The sequence below is a fragment of the Amblyomma mixtum genome, chromosome 5, assembly GCF_055824585.1.
Source record: "Amblyomma mixtum isolate Tamu chromosome 5, ASM5582458v1, whole genome shotgun sequence".
In the NCBI taxonomy this organism is placed as follows: domain Eukaryota; kingdom Metazoa; phylum Arthropoda; class Arachnida; order Ixodida; family Ixodidae; genus Amblyomma; species Amblyomma mixtum.
Window position 1 is genome coordinate 190,757,758 of NC_143016.1, and position 20,137 is coordinate 190,777,894.

Genomic DNA, 20,137 nt, shown 5'->3' on the forward strand with positions numbered 1-20,137 from the left:
GGGATGCTGAACTGCTTGAACGACTTCCTGGCTAACCACACATTCCGAGTCTGCCTAGGAGCAACTTACTTCATCACTTTCGCCCAAGAGAACGGCATACCGCCTGCTTGTATTCTAAGCATGACACTCTTCATAGCAAAAATCAATTCTTTAGCTAAAGTATTACCCAAGTCCATTATGTATTCGGTGTGTGTGGGTGGCCTACAGATAGCATGCACTTCCTCCAGCATATCTGCCTGTGAGAGACAAATACAAATCACACTAAATAAACTGGCTGCTTGGGCAAAGAGAAATGGATTCAAGTTTTCTCCTTAAAAAACAGTAGCTGGGCTATTGTCATGGCAACGAGGCCTACAGGTCGATCCCAATCTATACCTGAATGAAACCGCACTACCAATTACCGCATTTTCCGGTTTATAAGATGCACCCACCATATATGCAGGCTGTCATTGAAAAAGTTGGTATATAAGATGCACCCGTGTATAAGACGCACCCCAGGCTAGTGAGGCTTAATTAAACATGCTTGTGCAACCATCGCGAAATGCACCGTACCTGTGAGAAGTTCTTAAGCAACGCTAAGTGATCGAAAAAGGCAACACTCACGCCATACTCGCCCACGTTTTAGAAAAAAAGAAAGAAAAAACGAAAGAGCTCTCTTTATGTCCATGACAACATTTTATTTTTACTTAAAACGTTCGAAGTCTTCATCTTCGGATGCGCTATCAAAAAGTTCGTTATTTCTGGAGGACTGGCTGAAGCATTCTCTTCACACTATGTACGTTATGTACACGGAGCAAACAAAGTTGCAAAGGGCGACTAAAAAAAAAATGCCGGCTTGTTTTGGCTTGTCTTGACAATGGTGAGAAGCGCGATTGTCGCCATCTTTTGGCATTTCACATTACTTTTGCTTGGGGCGTCCGCAACGGCTGTGTGTTTATGAACCCGGAAGTTGTTATCCCCGCTGTTTCATGACAAAGTTCACCTAAAAAAGTTGCGCACGGCGGTCTCCGTATTGAACTATTAACCGTGTGACAACCGCGCTATTGGTAGTGATATTTTTTTGGTGAAGAAAGCTTGAACATGAACCTGAGTAATTTCTGGACTCACAAAAAAAAAACTAAAAATTCGCGAGTAAGACGCACTCTTGTATAGGACGCACCAGCAAGATTTTTGAAAAAAGCTGCGTGTTATACACCAGAAAATACGGTAAACAAGAACACAAGTTTTTAGGCATCACTTTTGACAAAAGACTCGCATTTCTGCCACACATTAATAATCTTGAAATGAAAGCTTCCCAAGCCCTCAGTGTCTTAAAAGTGCTCTCATGAAATTGGTGCGGGTCCGCGAGAGCATGCCTTCTACAAATCTGTCGCTCTCTGGTGCACTCCAAGTTAGACTATGGGTGCATAGTCTATGGTTCAGCAAGACCGTCCTACTTGAAAAGATTAGACCCTGTTCATAATATTGGTCGGCGCCTATCATCTGGAGCATACAGAACATCGCCGGTAGCCAGCCTTTACATTGAAGCTAATGAGTGCGCTTTATAGGATCGAAGAATCGCACTTCCATGCACATACGTCGTAAAAACCCGTTCTCTTCCGAAGAATCTCTATTATTCCCATTGTCACCAAGTGTCCATTTAAAAGATTATGCGACAACAAACCATCAGGCCACTAATATTACGCTTTGAAGACAAATGCGAAGAGTTAGCTGCACTAGATGCTCTACCTAACATTGCATCGAGACAAGACCATTTGCCGCCATGGTACAGCCTCCCTTCAGTATGACTTCCTACTGACATATTTTCACAAAAAGGAAACGCCACATGAGCACATACTACAAGAATTCTTTGCACAAGAAAAATACGACACCTACACTGAATTTTTCACTGATGGCTCAAAAATAGAGTCATGGTGGAAGTGCAGTAATTCAAGAAAAAAATGCAAAAATAATACGACTACCAGAATGTGCATTGGTTTTTGCTGCCGAGTGTTATGCCATCTTCATAGCTGTAGAACAAATAGTAAGAGAGAACATCAAAAATAGCATCATTTACACTGATTCCCTCAGTATGCTCAAAGCACTGCACTCCAGAAATGCTGCTGAACCCATAATAGGAAACGATATGTAACACAGTTAAAATCACAAAACAAAAACATAATATTATATGCTGCTGGGTCCGTAGCCATGTTGGAATTGTGGGTGATGAGAATGCAGATGCATTTGGTGTACAAGCCCGGAATCTTTGAATAAACCAAGTGAACATACCGCACAGAGATTGTTTGAGGTTAATGTGCAGTAAACTCAGAAATAAGTGGCAGGCTGCATGGGAAGAGCAGGCAAACAACAAACTGATTTCTGTAAAGCCCATTTTAGGAGAATGGTAATCATGTCGACATCAAGAACGCTTTACCGAAGTTATTTGGCTCCCATTGGACACACACACCTAACACACAACTTCCTGCTTGCAAAACAAGACAAACCTCTCTGTGAAATGTGTGGTGCCGAACTCATAGTGAACTACATTTTAATTTCATGTGTGCAACTAGAAGAACTAAGAAAAATATTGCACAGCATTTTACTATTAATGCATCCCGTTACACCCCATGTTGCTTTTGGGTGATCGTGCACTGGTTGATTTTTCATGTGTTTTTTGGTTTCTCAAAGAAGCCAGTGTTTTAGACAAACTAAGTATATAAAGCTTCACCTTTAACAAAAACTCTAACCTTGTGTTTGGCGCATCATAGCCTTAGTTGCTTTTGAGCCATAAAGCCCAGTAAACTAACCATCTGTCCGTCTGTCTGCCGTCTGTATGTCCGTCCGTCCATCCATGCATCCATCCATGCATGCATCTATCCGTCCGTCCGTCTGTCTGTCCGTCCGTCCGTCCAATGACCGCGCTGGAGAACGGCTCTGGATTCTGGTCTTAAGGGTCGCGCTTTTCTGACTGATGTCTCCGTGCCACACCGACCACACCGGAGTTCTTGTATGCCTCACATGACCTGAAAGCATCTTGTTTGTTACAACCATCGTTTGGTTGTTGAAACCCAAACAGCATTAGAGAAAAAAAAATTTGGTTATAAATTATTTGCCACTTGTTGGTGCAATCCACATGACTTTCTATGTTTTCTGATGTGCTGTGCATCATTTTAAACAGAGAAAACACAACTCCACCAGTTACCACATTACTAAGCTTCAAACTGAGCCAACACGACACACATCACTCTTCCTTGTACCTCAGCCAAGTCAATCCAAGTCAATGTGCCTACGTGGCCTAGTTGGTAGTGTGCCTGGCTGGGGGACCCAAGGCTCGTGGGTTCGAATCCAGACAAAAGTTTCAGGAAATCTTTCTTTACATAAAATTAATTATTTTATAAAGTTAAGTTATTGGAGACATGCACTGACCTTTTTATTCACGGTGGAAAAAACAGCGCAAACTAAGACAGAAAACACAGAAAAGAGGGGAGACACTACAAGCGCTGACTCGCAACTAAGGTTTATTAGAAAGAACAGAACACAATATATACAAAAACCACCCACGACTGCGTACGTCATAACAGATTGCGTGCAAGCATGCAAGATAATCTAAACAGAAGCATCGCGCGTGTGCACCCGGTTATTTAAGTACCTAAATTCCAATTCTGACAAGGCCACTGAAGGATCACTCACGCACCGTTTGCCGGTTTTTCGGATAAAGAACGCTTCCATCAGCTCCCGGGTCACCTCATCTTGGTGGAAAAAAAAGCACGTCAGTTTTCAGGAAAAGGGGTGTGCATTTGCAAACCCGGCAGTGTGCGGGAAGGTTGTCTCGTGAGTCACTGCCGAGTAGGTTGCGGTGCTCAAAGAGCCTTACATTTACACAGCGCCCCATTTGCCCGATGTACTCCTTACCGCAAGACAGTGGCAACCGATATACAACACCCTTTTTGCAAGGAATGAAAGGCGCCACATGTTTTGTTGTACAGGCCTTGCGATTCTTGTGGACACCAGCTGCCAGTTTCTTGTCCACTTGTGGGCAAATTGCAGCGAGCTTCTTAGGAGCCGAGAATTTAGGTACTTAAATAACCGGGTGCACACGCGCGATGCTTCTGTTTAGATTATCTTGCACGCTTGCACGTAATCTGTTATGACGTACGCAGTCGTAGGTGGTTTTTGTATATATTGTGTTCTGTTCTTTCTAATAAACCTTAGTTGCGAGTCAGCGCTTGTAGTGTCTCCCCTCTTTTCTGTGTTTTCTGTCTTAGTTTGCGCTGTTTTTTCCACCATGAATTCACACCAACTAGCCCAAATGTCTGCTTTGCTTTTTATTCACATTACAATTCCTCTTTTCAGTTATTTTCAGTCCAGGCATACATGCTTCATGTGGGTGTTTTGACACAATAACGCCGCTGGGATGATGCTGGGCTTTCTGCCGAAAGGGATCCTTGATGCTGTTGCATTGAAATACTTAACATAGGTTGAGCGCAACTTGCGTTTTATGCCATGGTTCTTTTTTTTCTGTGATATACACTGTTGCCTCAAAGTTCTGTAATGTCCTTGTTACGGTATTCATTTTTTGTGTCAGAATACGCCCTGGAATGATGACGGTCTGGTGCCGTCGGCTTGCAGTTGTGCATTGTGACTGCCGTGAGTGTTCCGAGCAGGTTATTCAGATTCTTATCTTGGACGCTGTTATGAGTTCTGTTATGTCATCCCACCACCCGCGACACTGGAGATCTGTTCGATTCACCTGCACTGCACTAACCGGTTCTCGTTGTGCTGCACTTGGCCCTTTGTTGTTGCGGTGCATCGTGGTGATGTCTGCACGGTCCCTTTCTTTCCCAAAAAAGTAGACATGTTGCTAGTCTTGCTCAGGAAGAGCTTAGGAAAAAAGTTTCAAGACTGGTTTAATGTGAGAGAGATGAGTTTGAAAGCCTGGCAAAAGGATCACGTTGTCTTCCAGATAACAAAGTTACCCTAGAAATAAGAAACGGAAAGAAATAAGAAAGGCCTTGAAATAAAAATTTGGTTGTTAGATAGCGCTCGTGTTGTGTCTTGTTTCTTCCTCTACGTCTTGTGTTTCGCACTGCTTTAAGATGAATCCGTTCCAACTGAGCCATTTTGAGCGCACCTGTCAATTTTGATGTCCTTTATTTTCTCCTCCCCGTCTTTGCCTTTATAGGTTCTTTGATCCAATGCAGTTTTTTTTTCCTTTACAAGCACAATGCACTGCGTACTGAACGTACATGTCTCATTCTCTGTACCGAACATACGTCTTTTTTCTCCTTACATTTTTGTTTGATGTCGCATTCTGCCGCCGTCAATGCTGCCCTGTAAGAGGAAGCCAGGAGCTCTCAAGCTGTCTATACAGCTTTTTCCCATGCTGTCCTCGCAACACCTAGTTGAGGAAATAAACCTTCAACCTTCAACTTGCCCAGTTTTCTGTTCTCGTTAACAAAGGCACATCTTCCACTTCTCAATGGTCATTGTCGAAGTTGTGCGGATTCTGTGGATGCAGCTGCCATGGAAGTAGACAGTGGCTTGTGCATTGTGCTAAACGGCGAACAGACTGAAATTATTCCGCTTATCGACGAGAATGGTGCCTGACATAGGCCAAACTAGTACGAAGCATCAGTGGGGCCCCATTAATTCCTTCGCCGCCTTCTCTAGGCTCCACCAGAGAAGATGACAGATACAGGGGCAGTGGCCTTCGCCAGCACCTCGCACCTCTCTACAGACCTGTCACCGCTGTCTTTCCGTTAGACCAATAAAGTTATATCAGCAATGCTCAGCAACACGTATGTTAATAAAAAGCACACTTGCATGCAGCGTGATGTAAGTTGTAAAAACTGTGTAACATGTAACTTGGTGCGCACACCCCAGTTGTGTTCAGTAAAAGAAGCGCATGCATTTCGTGCCAGAGGTGCTCATGCATCGAAACTGGCTCATGGCTACACTTCACCGTGGTGTGCTGTTTAAAAATTCTTCATGCGGTTTGGGATGTGGGCAGAGCACAGTTGGCTGCAGTCTGCTGGCGACACCAAGGCTAGCAGACGACCAGTGCTACGCTCGACCATTTGTTTTGGCAGCAGCCTATGCACTTGAACTGCTAGAACTGCTGCACCGCAGAAGTTTACGGAACTGATGCAGTGAGTGTAGGTGAACCGAACGGTGCTGCACCAGTTCAAGGTGTGCAGCACCTTCGAATTTGTTATGCCAGTGAAGCGCATGCGCACTGCACTCCTGTAATGGCTTTGCAAAAGTGCCCACATAGTGCAGCATGAGGAGTTTTTGTCTGGCTTGCACTGTCCAAAGTGGAAGTGCAGCTGTCGGACATAAATATAGCAGTGCCCTTGTGTAGGTCAAAGGTATGTCCGCATATGATAGCAGTTCTTTCTTGAAAGGCGGGGTTGAGTAGCTGCTTGTAGTGCCATAATTGTAAAGTTAAGCCGTCAAGTTGAGTCCCGTGGACAGCATTTCAATGCGTATTCATAAATCATCTGTGCATACTACATGCACCAAATTTTTTTTTTGTGAAACGATGATTTCCAGGGGCTGGTTCATGGTAGCACTTCAATGCGATTTGCTGCTTGAAAATTCTTCACGTAATTTTGATGGTCGTTGATATTGGTGGTGCACAGCTGGCTGCAGTTTGGCCACAACGCCATGGCTAGCAGATGACCATTTGTATTGGAAACTGCAAGTGCCAAGCTGAGCTTAAACTTCTTCCTGAACTGACGCTGCATGCTTGCAGCACCACCGTGGAACTTGGCGGAACTAGTGTAGTGAGTGCAGCCAAATCGAAGAGACTTATGAATACGTTTGGAAGGAAGTGAACAGTCTTGACTTGCCTTTTTTATATACCATATTTATGGCTTTTGTTGCTGGGATAAATTTATCTGGGATCATTTTAGATAGAGGAAAAGACAAGCACATGCATGCCCTACCAAATGAGATATGGTGGCGGTTGTCACATGTTAAGCGTAGCCCTTAACGTAAATACCTTCTAGGGTCAAAAGTGAGAAGTTTATTCAAAGCTTGTCTGACTGCGTACTGTATGCGGTACTTACAGTCCGCTAGTGCAGTCGGATAGTGCAGATGGCATTGCATTCCTCCCTTTTCACAGGTCCCCAGCCGCCGGTGCACCCTTCTTGAAACTGCCCTGGTCCACTGTCCATGCAGACAGCAACAGGCAAGTTTGGTCATTTGTAGGGCGGCCGTGAGTGGCCCTGTTTTTTTTCTGTTCTCGCAGGAAATGCAAGAAGTTTTAAATTAGTGAAGCTAAATCAACTCGTATCACTGTAACTAACTTCTGGCATTCTCCTAGTGGTGTTATCATAAGACGGGAGTCTACTGAAAGGGACTGGGAAGATGGGAGCAGTGGCGAAAACAGTCTGAGGTCAGCCAGGTCGAGCACAGACATCCATGACGATAGCAATGCAGCTGAAGTGCACGGCCAGCTTCGTCTTTGTCACGAATGTGCGTCTTCTTTACAGTTATATTTCGTCTATATGAATGATATTGCAGAAGATCTTGAGTGTGAGGTAAGATTATATGCTCATGACTGTGTCATTTGCACGTGTGTACAAAATGGTAGCGATGCTTTAGAGTGATTTGAATGAAGTCAAGGTTGGCGCACATAGTGGGGGCATTTGTTTGAACGGTGGTGATTGCCAACTCGTCTCATTCACCTGTAAGCATCTGTCAGTAAGGGCAGTGTACAATTTGAACAGGCTACCTCTTGAAAGCCTCTAACATTGTTATTATTTCACATTTTATTTTTTCAGGTAACTTGGCATGCAATAGACATATAGAATATCTGACCTTAGAGGGCAGTGTTTCACTAATTACAGGAAACCTTGGCTGTGAAACGCTAGCGTACTGCCGATTAGGTGCAAAATTTGAACTGCCGCCATTGTGGCCCAGTGGTTATGGTGCTTTGCTGCTGACCTGAAGGACGGGAGTTTGGTCCCGGCTGTAGTGGTGTAATTTCGGGGGAGACAAAATACTGAAGGATGGTGTTGCCAGTGCACGTTAAAGAACGCCAGGTGGTTGAAATTTCTGCAGCCCTCCACTACGGCGTCCCTCATAGCCCGAGTCGCTTTGGGACGTTGAGCCTCGTAATCCATTGGCCAAAATAAACATTCAGAAAAATGGCTAAAAAAGATGAGTGCTGCATTCACCATTTGCACTCCTGAAGCAGGTCCACTTCTCTGCTGGTGGTGCTTTCATTTTGCGAGCACTGATGTTGACAACCCATTCCAGACAAGGGTGGAACCAGTTGATGTACTCATTACCTTGTTTGCTTGTTATGTGCAGCATGAAGGGGGATGCTGAAAAGTAAAGCACGTCTCCACTTTGGCAACAGGATTGATTTCATATTGGATGAGGACTATTAACTTCCTCACGTGATTGTACCATTTTTGCAGTGGCTGGGTGGATGCCTTGCACCCTGTAGAAGGTGCTGAATGCAAATTCTCCCGATGGAATTAAATTTATTTTCATTTCTCGGAAAGATTTTCACAGGTTTTGGGGCAAAAAGTTGTTTCAGCCAGTTTGACGGGGCATCTTGACAGCTAATCCTGTGCCCACGGGGAAGCTGGGTTAAGGCAGGGTCCAAAAGGAAGAGTGCCCAGGTGACTCTATGGCTGGTAACCAGCCAGCTATGCAAAATAAGCCCACTTTTGTTACTGGCTTTGCACTGCACATTGTAGGCAGTGCGTTTGTTTTTCTCTTTGCTGGAAGCTGGTACTGATATCGTGCGGGAGGCCCGCAGTGTGTTTATACGGGAGCAAAGGGAGGGTGATCAGAGTAGTGTTTTGTTTTGCTGCGTAACAGGAGCCAGACACTCAACCTGTGGAGCAGCCAACCGACCTGCCATCAGCCCTGGCTGCCCTGGAAGCCGAGCGGCAGAGGTAGGCTTCTTCTTCTGCAAGAGAGTTCATTTTCTAGCACAGGGGGTCTTGGATGATGGTGTCATGTTGCACAAGCTCTCACAGAAAGGCCGCACAGCTTTTCGGATGAACTCGTGCATGCAGAATGATGAAACCAGTGCGGTCATTAGTTGTCAAGCTTTGCACACACACACCAATGCCAGCATAAGTTCTAGCTCACTGGTCAGTTATCACGCCAGTTACAGTATTTAGTTTGGTCCGCGTATAAAGCTTTGCCTTAAGGGTATGTATGACATGATAGGGTTAACGAGTTAGGCCCATATATGCTGAATTGGTCATTCTGTGCTTTACATTCATAGATTGCGGGTAGTCTTTATAACACTCCTGGCTCAGTGGTTGAGCGATGTGCCACTGCCTTGCAATGGCAGGTGTTACCACCACTGGTGGGACTTGTGAGACCCAGGTTGCTCTTCCCAACCTCTCACGACCAGTCATTCAGTGAACCCCACGGTGGGAAGTTTGATCACAATCCGGTGGGCAGGCTGTGATGATGTCATAAGGTCGTGCGACCTAGGTGGCAGGTGGGCCATTTGCTTTTTCGCTCACAACGTTGGTGCTGATCACAAAGACAGTGCCGTTTTTGTTGCATAATGGGAGCCTTGACAGTATCCTATTAAAATATGAGTGTGATTAACGAGGCACTTCAAATAACCAGTTTCACCTCATACCGCTGTCCACAGCATATGTACAAAGCGTAAATAAAAGTTACATGCATGCTTCGAATGCACACCTGCCTATCCAGAGTGCGTGAGTATTTGATCAAGCTGAACAGCTTGCATTCACTAAATTCCCGTAAAACCATGTTCATTTTCAACACACACAGGTACTGCTCATCAAGCAAAGAAACAAACAACTATTCCAGGCCTTCTCGCCCATTGCCTCTAGAACTTAAGATTGGCGCCTGTTGAGGTGACCTGAGTAATAGAGTCCTAAGCTTTGTTCTGTGCCATTGCATAGACTGCCTCACTTCTGACCTGAAAGATGCGGGTTCGATCCCAGCCGCAGTGGTGAAATTTTGATGAAGGCAAAATTTTAGAGGCCCGTCTATTGTGTGATGTCAGTGCACATTAAAGAACGTCAGATGGTCAAAATTTCTGGAGCCCTTCACTACAGCATCCCTCTTAGCCTGAGTTGCTTTGCCATAAACTAAAGTAACATATGTGTTTTTTTTACATAGAGAAATATTTGTTTGTTTTTGTTCATAGTTTTCAGTTCATGTAGTTAGAAATGTCCTGTAATGGGGACACTTATCAAAAATACAAATTGAATCATCATCATCATCATCAGCCTGACTACGCCCACTGCTGGGCAAAGGCCTCTCCCATGTCTCTCCAGTTAACCCTGTCCTTTTCCAGTTGCAGCCACCGTATCCCCGCAAACTTCTTAACCTCGTCCGCCCACCTAACTTTCTGCTGCCCCCTTCTACGCTTGCCTTCTCTTGGAATCCACTCCGTTACCTTTAAGGACCAGCGGTTACCTTGCCTTCGCATTACATGCCCTGCCCAAGCCCACTTCTTCCTCTTGATTTCAGCTAGGATGTCATTAACCTGCGTTTGTTCCCTCACCCACTCCGCCCGCTTCTGATCTCTTCACGTTACATCTATCATTTTTCTTTGCATAGCTCGCTGCGTTGTCCTTAAAGGGACACTGAGGAGAGCTCTATTAAGTGAAAGTCATGAGAGCGCAAAACGGGGACACGGACGAGGAAGGGAACAGGACGAGCGCTGCAATCCTCGTCCTTCCCTTCCTCCCTTCCTCCTCCCTTCCCTTCCTCGTCCGTGTCCCCGTTTTGCGCTCTCATGACTTTCACGAATATGCACCAACAAGCCCAGTTTCAAGTACTTCTGAGCTCTATTAATATTTTTTTGATAGCAAAATCCGATAGTTCGGCATGTCATGGCTTTGTTGCCACTTGGCCGGCAGCGAAAGATGCATTTATTTCTAAGAAATTTGGATTCGAAGTTGAAAAAGCTTTTCCCGCCGCTCTGATTCAAACTTGGGATTCTCCTATGACGACACAGGACTAAGTGACGTGAAACATGACGGGCACATGACTTAACGCAGACTCCGTGATTTCTGGCTGCCAGCAGTGCGGCCCAGCAGCAGCCGAAAAGACAGCTACCGCCGGCCGCACGTTGAAGGTGTCTATCGGCTATTGCGGCCGTCGCTTCGTTTACGTTTGCACCGGCGTTTTGCCAGCGTTACAATGGATCCCGTTCTCGAAGTCGTCAACGAAGTTCTCGCCAATAGACACCTTTAGCATACCGTGTACCTTGTTACCGTTAGCGGAATACCGGGAGCCCGCCTACCGCCGGTGAGCAGGCGCTGATTGGTCCCGGCGCTGCAGGAGCGCGTGTAGCTGTCGGGTACGTGGCGCCATCTGGCAACGTCAAGGAGATTTGCGCACGCACTTTCTGTGCCTCAGTGATTCGTGGCTTCTCGTGTCCTAGTGTTGCTAAAACTATTGGTTCTAGCAACACTGTTTTGTCCTATACGTCATGAAGCTTGTACTTGCGAGTTTGGCCTGTGGCGGTGATACCTGTATTTTGGTTCTTGCTCTTTTCTACGTTACAAGAGCTTTGTTGTCAGTATGAGTGGCGTTTTTGTAATCAGGAGCTGGTATTCTGTCGATGTAAGTCAACTTCAATTTCTCCTCAGTGTCCCTTTAACTTAAGCGGAACCCTTTTCGTTAGAATGAAAGCAGCTAGCACAAGAAACGGGGTGAGAGAACTCGTGGTGTGTTCTTGTCCCATTTTGTGAGCTAGCTGTTTTCATGGATAACCAACAGGCCTAAATGCACGCCTTAACGACCTTTTTGTTGGCCTCTACGTTTCTGCCCCATAGGTGAGTGCCGGTAAGATTCAGCTGTTGTAGACTTTCCTCCTGAGGGATATTGGCAAACTGCCATTCATGGTCTGAGAGAACCTGCCATATGCGCTCCACCCCATTCTTATTCTTCTAGTTATTTCCCTCTCACGATCCGGATCTGCGGCCATTACCTGCCATCATCATTTATTGACCCTTAAGACCCCTGGGTGGTGGGACATTACATAAGGGGGGGGGGGGGGGGGGGGGGTGTTACATCACAATAATACACCAGGTCACAATCAGTGCCATATACATATACTGGCAGGATATAAAGAAAAAATGTGCATGAACCCATCACAGAGTGCCAAACATATATAAAACGGTAGTAAAACACAAAGAGAAGAATAATCAGCTAAGTAGACATATTCCCTTACTACTTCCAGCACCTCGCTACCATTTGGGAACTGCTGCTCCCTTGCTAGGCTGTTGAACATTACTTTGGTTCTCTGCATGTTTATTTTAAGACCCACCATCCTGCTCTGCCTGTCTAACTCATTGATGACGCTTTGCAGTTCATCTCCTGAGTGACTTAGCAAGGCAATGTCAACAGGTAATCGCAACAAAAGCAGGTGTGCGCAAAAGAGCGAATGCTTACATCATTGAATCGCTACGTAAAGTGAATGGATTGTGGTAAATAGATTTTGCTCTGTTTGCTGTGAGTGGGCAAAATGTGAGTGACACAGTTTTGTTGATTACTCTGTGGCTATACAATGGCAGCATGGTGCACAGCAAACCTTTGAATTTCTACTGTTGCAATTAAGTGATTGTGCTGCCGTTTGGATAATGAGTGATTCTAGATAGAGCCATGATTTTTTGTACCTTTCTTTTGCGATCACACGTGGCTCTGTCCAGTTTGTATTGTGTGTGGCAGATATGTGCTCGGTAAGTGCATTTTGACCAGCGCACCAATTTCTGACACCAATTTGGTGATCACATGATCTTCATTCATTGGCCCTCGACTCGCCGATATATAGGACGGGTAGTTGGCACATGGAATAGGGGATATTCAAAATTCCGCAAGTGCGCTTTCCCACATAACTGTGTTGCCAAAAACAAGATGGCCGACTTCACTATAAAAAAACTACCTGGGCTACTAGGACGGGCTCTAAAGGTTTGGATAGAATGTAAGAAACGCATTTTGCAAGAATCAAACAAAAAACTAGTGTTTCTTGCTTTGTTTCAGCTGGAAACACATGGTCAGCCATCTTGCTTTGGGCAACATTGTTATGTGGGAAAACGCACTTGCAGAATTTTGAATATCCCCTATTGCTTGCATAATCCCTGGAATTTTTTTTCTTCAGTTTGTCCTTGGCTTGCACTAGCTGACTCACCACTTTTTGAGTTGAGCTGCCGTGGTGGCTCAGTGGTTATGGCACTCGGCTACTGACCCGAAGGATGCGGGTTTGATCTCAGCCGTGGCGGTCGAATTTCGATGGAGGCGAAATTCTAGAGGCTCGTGTACTGTGTGATGTCAGTGCACGTTAAAGAACCCCAGGTGGTCAAAATTTCCGGAGCCCTTCACTACAGCGTCTCATAGGCTGAGTCGCTTTGGAATGTTAAACCCCATAAACCAACCAACTTTTTGAGTTGGCACATGTGCAGTCTGTACGTCATACAAGCATAATATACACGCCGGACTTTCTCTGATGCCTGGAACATATGGAACTGCAACTCACTTCTGGGTACCTGGAGTTGTTTGTTGTGCGGGGCATTCAGCTTGGCGTTGTACCCAGTCAGTGACATGTTCGGATAGCCACAAGTCTACAATGCACAGCCTATGTGCTCAGCTTCAGCCACTTGTTTTTCTCGTCAGGAACAGACTTTTATTTTTGGTGGACAAGTGAGGAAACCACAAAGTTATGGTAATTAGAGCGCGCCGACTTGGAACGAAGGCAGTGGCTGGTGTGCATGGGTTTTTGATAAACAGTGAAATTTAGATTTGAGGACTGTTGGGAGACGGGTATGCCTAAAAAGGTGAGGCAGCCATTGATTTCCTCTTCAACAGTGAACTGTATGGCAGGCTTCAAGTCTTGCAGTGCCTTTTTTCAGGATACAAAAGCAGTCGTTCACTTTAGGGGGCAGTTGTGGCCGATGCATGGCCCGCGATTTCTTCCATTGTTAAGCTGGCAACTGTAACAGAAGTAGATGTATGAAACAGAGTACTGATGAGGTCCCTGTTCAGGGCAAGGTGACGAATGACAGTGGCTGCATTTCTCCAGTGCTTGTCATGAGTGGAGGGAAGAGGGAGGAGAGAAGTGATCAGTGGAGCTCTGCATTCCTGAATGTAGAAGTTGCGTCAATCTATGGGAGCTGGAAGAAGTTCTGTCACTGTGTTCATGGACTTCAAAACAACTGGAACTATCGATCCTTCAAAAGCAATGATCAGTGGGTGCTTTTTTGTATATGCAGTAAGCGGGCATGAAATTTATGGTGCAACGTGTACCGTCTATACGAATTGAAATCCAAGTGGTGAAAGTGAAACTTGTCATGCGCTAGGCATGATTCTCTCAGAGCGTGCTAATTGGGCTTAGGGCTGAATGTAAAAATATAAATGTTCATCATAGGTTCCTTTTGCTTCTGCTTCTGCTGATAGTATTTGAGCTGATTAATGCCACTAGCAACAGGGTGAGTTGGAACTGGTTCACACCAGTGACTGTTGTGTTGCAGAAAGAAAGGATGCACAGAGGTGTGGCTATTTCTTTGGAGAAACTTTGCACCTTTCTGCTGCCTTGCTGTGCACAGAAGTGCATTTCCGGACCTTTCTGTCTGTAATCACTAGAAGCACACAACAGCCGGGAAGCTGTCTGAGAAAAAGTTGGTAAATACACGAATGTCCCTTTTGCCACCAGGATGATTGGTGTGTTCTGTCAATCACGGTGAACAGATGCCGGGAGCTGGTACGCCTCAATGTGGTTCTGCGCGAGCACCTGGAGATCACCACACGCACCAATGAGGAGCTGACAAGCGAGGTGCACGAGCTCACCGAGGAATGGCGCCACACAGACCGCCCACAATCGGACGACCAGCACCCACAGGTAAAAGAGCTTGGCTGTCGGGGGATGTGTGTGCATTCATGCTTACATGGCCGCCTATTGAGAGTGCAAAGTGTGTTTGCTGAGTATGCCTTGCTTGCTTTTTTTTTGCTCAGCCGATGCAGCCCAGCATTCCCCTTGATACTGCTACGCATGATTAGAGGACGATGATGCTCCTGTGGTGCGCGCTTGTAATTTTTTTGATGTCGCTGGCTTGATCTTTTAGAATATCTCTGGCAGTAAACGGTCATTTATTAATGTTTGGTGGAGGTTGCGAAATTCAATGCCGAGCCCCAAGCCGGATCTTCACAGTAGCCACCACCTCGCCACTGTCGGCACGTCTACCGAATCTACCCCATCCTTGCCAGCAATGCCAGCTATTATCCTAGCCCACCCGTGCAAATCAGGAACATTCTGCAGGACTGGCGACGCTGATAATGGGGGACTGGGTAACCCTTTATGAACACCTCAGCACTTATAACATGTGGGAAGTGACACTGATGCTTGCCAGTGTGATCTTTTATCATATTTCCTCTGCTATTTCATTCACAAATTTGTGCACATTGCTTGCCATCTTGCCACACTTTTCATGAAGCATGCCCCGTTCTCTTGGAGGCCCGGCCAAGCTGACTGATGCCTTTGGAACACTTACCTGTGCCCTCACAACTTGGCTCGTTTCAATCCTTTTCAGCCCCCAGGGTACTTCGGACAGAATTGCTGCCATACTTGCTCACACTCACGTGATTGCTTATGCCAGCCGTCTCTTTCTGTGCCAAAGTGAGAATGTCTCTCCTCCTTTTAGGCAATTACCAAATTCCGCCCTTATTTGTTCTCAGTTACATTCGAACTCGCATATATCGAACTTGCAAAAATGATGGCCACTTATGCGCGCAGAATTACTGCGCGCATGAATTTTTTGTTTCTTCTTGGTCATTGCCTTGGAGAGGGCATGTTTTTCACTGTTATTTATGGACTCCGAACAGCTGAAATTGACGCGCAATAGCAATGAACCTTGCTGAGCGCATGGAGCACTTCGAAGCACGTGGGCACATGTTCTGTCATGTCAAGTCCTCGTCACAATGAGCAGCAGTGTGTTATCCTCATTATCCGCGTCATCGACAATGATGTCTTTTTCTGCAAGCTCTCCCATGGTTTCAGTTTGCTGCGTCTTCTCCGGGAAAGCAGAGAGGAGATTGTTGGAAGCAGATCTGTATAGTTCCAATTTTGACATCATTCCACGACCAACTTAGCGTAGACAGTGCGCTTGAGAGGTAAATTTTTGAGCGTCTCTCAGTCCTCAGGTTCCGCATGAGCCGTTCAGTCAGACATTTCCTAAAAACAACCTTCACCACTCGGATTACCATCTGGTCCAAAGGTTGAAGCACCGACGTTGCGTTTGGTGGCAGGAAGCGAAGTGGAATGTTGCTGAAACTAGCACTGCAGCGGTAGGCACAGATGTAGCGATCTTGGCCTATCAGGTCATCATTCTAAGCCTTCAGCCACTTGGCAGTAACGTTAGCGAGTTATCCACACTCTTCAATTGGACCTGTAGTTCACCAGAACAAAGAGCACATTCTGCAACCATAGCAGAAACTTGCTTCTTCTGATGACAAATGGTCTAAGCTTTATCGGTCCATCCATGTTGGTGGCGAGTGACCTTGGGTTTCTTCCCGCCTTGTTCTACTTGGTTGATAATTGCCAGTTTCATGGAAAAGGGGAGGTTGTGCTGTTTCACGGCTGCCGTCATGTGCACACTCACACAGAACGAAAACCATGTGCAATCGCGATGGCAGCGCGATTTCAGCGCGCCTTGTGCCATTGCGCTGCTTCACTAGTTATGTCATTGCTCATGCCAGCCACTGCCTGAGCAAATCTGAGCGTAACTATACCGTTACTGAGCAGGGGTGCCTTGCGATAGTTTTTGCCGTTCAGCGGTTTCGCTGCTTCCTGTATGGATGACCTTCACAGTGGCCACTGACCATCATTCCCTCTGTTGGCTGATCAACCTCCGTGACCCATCTGGCCATCTTTCACGGTGGGCAATCCGTTTGCAAGCGTTTGATTGCACCGTGTCGTGCAAGAGTGGGCGCCGATACGCTGACGCGGACTGTCTCTCCCGGTTGCCGCTTGCTACGACGGAATGTGACGCCGACAACTTCGATCGCTACATCGCTTCCGTAGAACTTAAATTTCCCGATGCCCGTATGTTCCATGAGCAACAACGGAAAGACCAGCATCTCACACCATTCTTTAACAGTGCGCAGGCCTTTACAACTTCCTGTGCATTCTGTGTACTAGATGGTCTTCTCTACAAGAGTGTCTACTCTGCCACTGGTCTCCGTTTCCTTCTGGTGGTGCCTGGCAGCCTACGCTCCCCTGTTTTGCGTGTCATGCATGATGATCGCACTTTGGGACACCTGGGATCTGCGAGATCACTTCACCGCATCCGAGAACGCTTTTACTTGCGACATATGCATGATACGACTGAGAAGTATGTGTCTAGCTGTGCACAGTGTGTGAGTCACAAACGCCCCACCGGTCCTCCTCCTGGTCTTCTTCACCCTGTGACGCCTCCCAGATCTCCTTTTGAGAAGGTCAGGGTAGACCTCTTGGGTCCTTTTCCCAAGTCCCATTCCTGCAACCGTTGGATTGTCATCTGTACAGATTACCACACTCGTTACTGCAAGACAGCTGCTCTCCCCTCGGCTACTGCATATCCTGTCTCTGTCTTTCTGCTGCATTCTGTGATCCTGCGCCATGGGCCCCCGCGAGTTGTAATCAGCGACCGTGGCCGCCAGTTCACCTCCGATGTTGTTGAAGAACTCCTTCGTTTGTGCACAGCACAGTTCAGACAGTCTACTCCCTACCATCCACAAACTAATGGCTTAACAGAGCGAACCAACCAGACACTCACCAACATGCTTTCCATGTACGTCGCTCCTGACCACAAAGACTGGGACTCCATCCTACCTTTTATCACATACGCATACAACACCGCTCAACACGAAACTGTGGGCTACAGTCCGTTCTTCCTCCTCCATGCCCGTTCTGCACGACACACCCTGGATACTATACTCCCATTCTTCACCGACGATGACCCTGGCATCGCTGATATCCTCTGCCATGCTGAGGAAGCCCGCCAACTAGCCCGCCTGAGAACTGTCACCTCACAAGAGCACTGCAAAGCCCGCTACGACGACCATCGTCGCCAAGCCACCTACCTCTCTGGTGAGTTGGTCTGGGTTTGGCATCCACGCAGGAAGCGTGGCTTAAGCCAGAAACTGCTCACGAACTGTACCAGTCTGTATGTAATCGTGGAGTGACTCAGTGACCTCACTTATAGGATTGTGTGCGTCACCAGAAGCGGCCGACGTTCTGCCTGCACAGAATTCACCCATGTCGCGCGGCTGACACTTTGTCATCCCCGTGCCTGTGGCGTCAGTGTCAGCAGAGCAGATGAGAAGCAAAGTGTTGGGTGAAAGTACAGCAGAAGGGAAGAGAGTGGAAACACTGCTGCGAAGCGCATCCCCCCACTGCTGAAGCGGAGGCCAAGTGCTGCCACCATTCAGCACTGCATGTTATGTGTGCGATCGTGTGTTGCTCAAACACCTCAGCAGCTCGCTCAGATTTCACAGTAGCGATTATTGTTATCGTCCCGCCAATTTTTTGTCATATTGTACAACCATTTTGAACTGCTGTGGCAAAATGGACAAGAATGGCAATGCTGATCTTTTTGGTTTTACAGAACACACAAACCTCAAGGAGACATAAAATAATTATCAGTCTTAACATCTTACTAAGTAACAGGCAAGCTTGCAACGTTTAGTTTAAGAGCTGAGTTGGTTCAGTCGCTTCTTGCAAAGGCAAGTCTGCTAGGTTTCACATTCTCCTTAATACATATTTCATTAGGAGCAAGAGTTGGTGATTGCAGAGGGGTTCTAGAATCTGGGACGGTGTTGCTACAACTCCATTTGAGGTGCCTTTCACGAAAGCCTTTGATGAATGGGATAATTGGAAGCGGCCTCATGTTCCAGGCTGCCCTGAAGTGTCAATGTATGTGGGATGCAGGTGAGGATGTGGTTGAAGCCTGCTCCTGTTTGCTTTGCCTCAGTGGGGTTTCACATCCCCCAAGTGGCTTATGGACCCTGAGGGACACCTGCGCTTCTTCAGCGTGCGGCGTTGCAGCAGACGGGCGTATTTGCATTTCACTTGCGACCTTTCATTCATTCATTCATTCATTTTTGACAGAAACTGGTACAGTATATGTGCTTATACATATTTAATTTCCCTGTCTGGATAGCCGAGGCAAAACGCGTATTCAAACGCCTGACGGGGCCTCGGAACCTTTATTGCACACATGCCTCAGACAACGGTGCGATGATCAAGAGTAACACTGCACTGATGGGGAGAAAAAGCACGAAAGCATAAAAGGAAAGAGAAGCAAAAAGGTTGTGTTGCACTGACTATGTACAATATTAAACGATGGATACGCACTAACATAAGCAAAAAGACCAAAATATAAGGATGCACTCAAGTGGTCTGCACAGCGATTGCATGCAATGACCTTGCAATTACAATTACAATAAGACTAGATCATAATTTTGGTGAGAACTATGGGTAGCATGATTTCAAACATGAATGTGCAGTGTAAGTACACGTAGGTAGGTATGCGCAGCGTGGGATCAACAGCCGTACTGCACTGTCATTATCGTGGTTGCTGTGCAGGGGGCCCTGGAGTCCCGGCTCTTTGTGGTCTCCCAGTGGCAGCAGGACCTGGCACAGCTGCGCCAGGACCTGGGCCAGCTGCGCGAGGCTGTGTGCAGTGACCTGTCCAGCCTTGGAGGGGCACTCGCGGCAGCCCTGCAGCAGGCTGAGCACAGTGGCCGCAGCCCAGTGGACAGGTGGGTGTGTGCGCTCAGTGCATGTTCGTTCACTGTGCGCTGTCATTAAATCTTGCCCTGTCAGTTTTGCCACGCTCTTTGGCAGCGTGAAAACAATGAAACACAGAACAAATGATGCAAAAGCGCAGACATGAAAAAAATTGCAGGCACTTTTTGAAGCCCCCCTTGTGGTGGGCACATCGTCATCATCATCAGCGTGACTACACCCACTGCAGGGCAAAGGCCCCTCCCATGTCTCTCCAATTAACCCGGTCCTTTGCCAGTTGCGGCCATTGTATCCCCGCAAACTTCGTAATCTCATCGGCCCACCTAACTTTATGCTGACCACTGCCATTCTTGCCTTCCCTTGAAATCCACTTCGTTACCCTTAAGGACCAGCAGTTATCTTGCCTTCGCAGTACAT

The 20,137-nt window shown here is 46.7% G+C and overlaps 1 protein-coding gene across 13 annotated transcripts in view; it reads left to right on the top strand.

The window, feature by feature from the left end:
- The window catches only part of LOC149345254 (uncharacterized), a 179,693-nt gene that overhangs the window by 44,395 nt on the left and 115,161 nt on the right, over positions 1 to 20,137 (top strand). For all 13 annotated transcript variants that reach the window (XR_016283260.1, XR_016283261.1, XM_089546514.1 and 10 more), the window contains 4 exons: positions 7,106 to 7,171; positions 8,818 to 8,894; positions 14,686 to 14,836; positions 19,559 to 19,734. Coding sequence is in view for 11 of the 13 variants with exons in the window: in XM_089546514.1 (XP_089402640.1) it covers positions 7,106 to 7,171; positions 8,818 to 8,894; positions 14,686 to 14,836; positions 19,559 to 19,734 (470 nt within the window). In the remaining 2 variants the exon portion in view is untranslated. The remainder of the gene's footprint in view (positions 1 to 7,105; positions 7,172 to 8,817; positions 8,895 to 14,685; positions 14,837 to 19,558; positions 19,735 to 20,137) is intronic.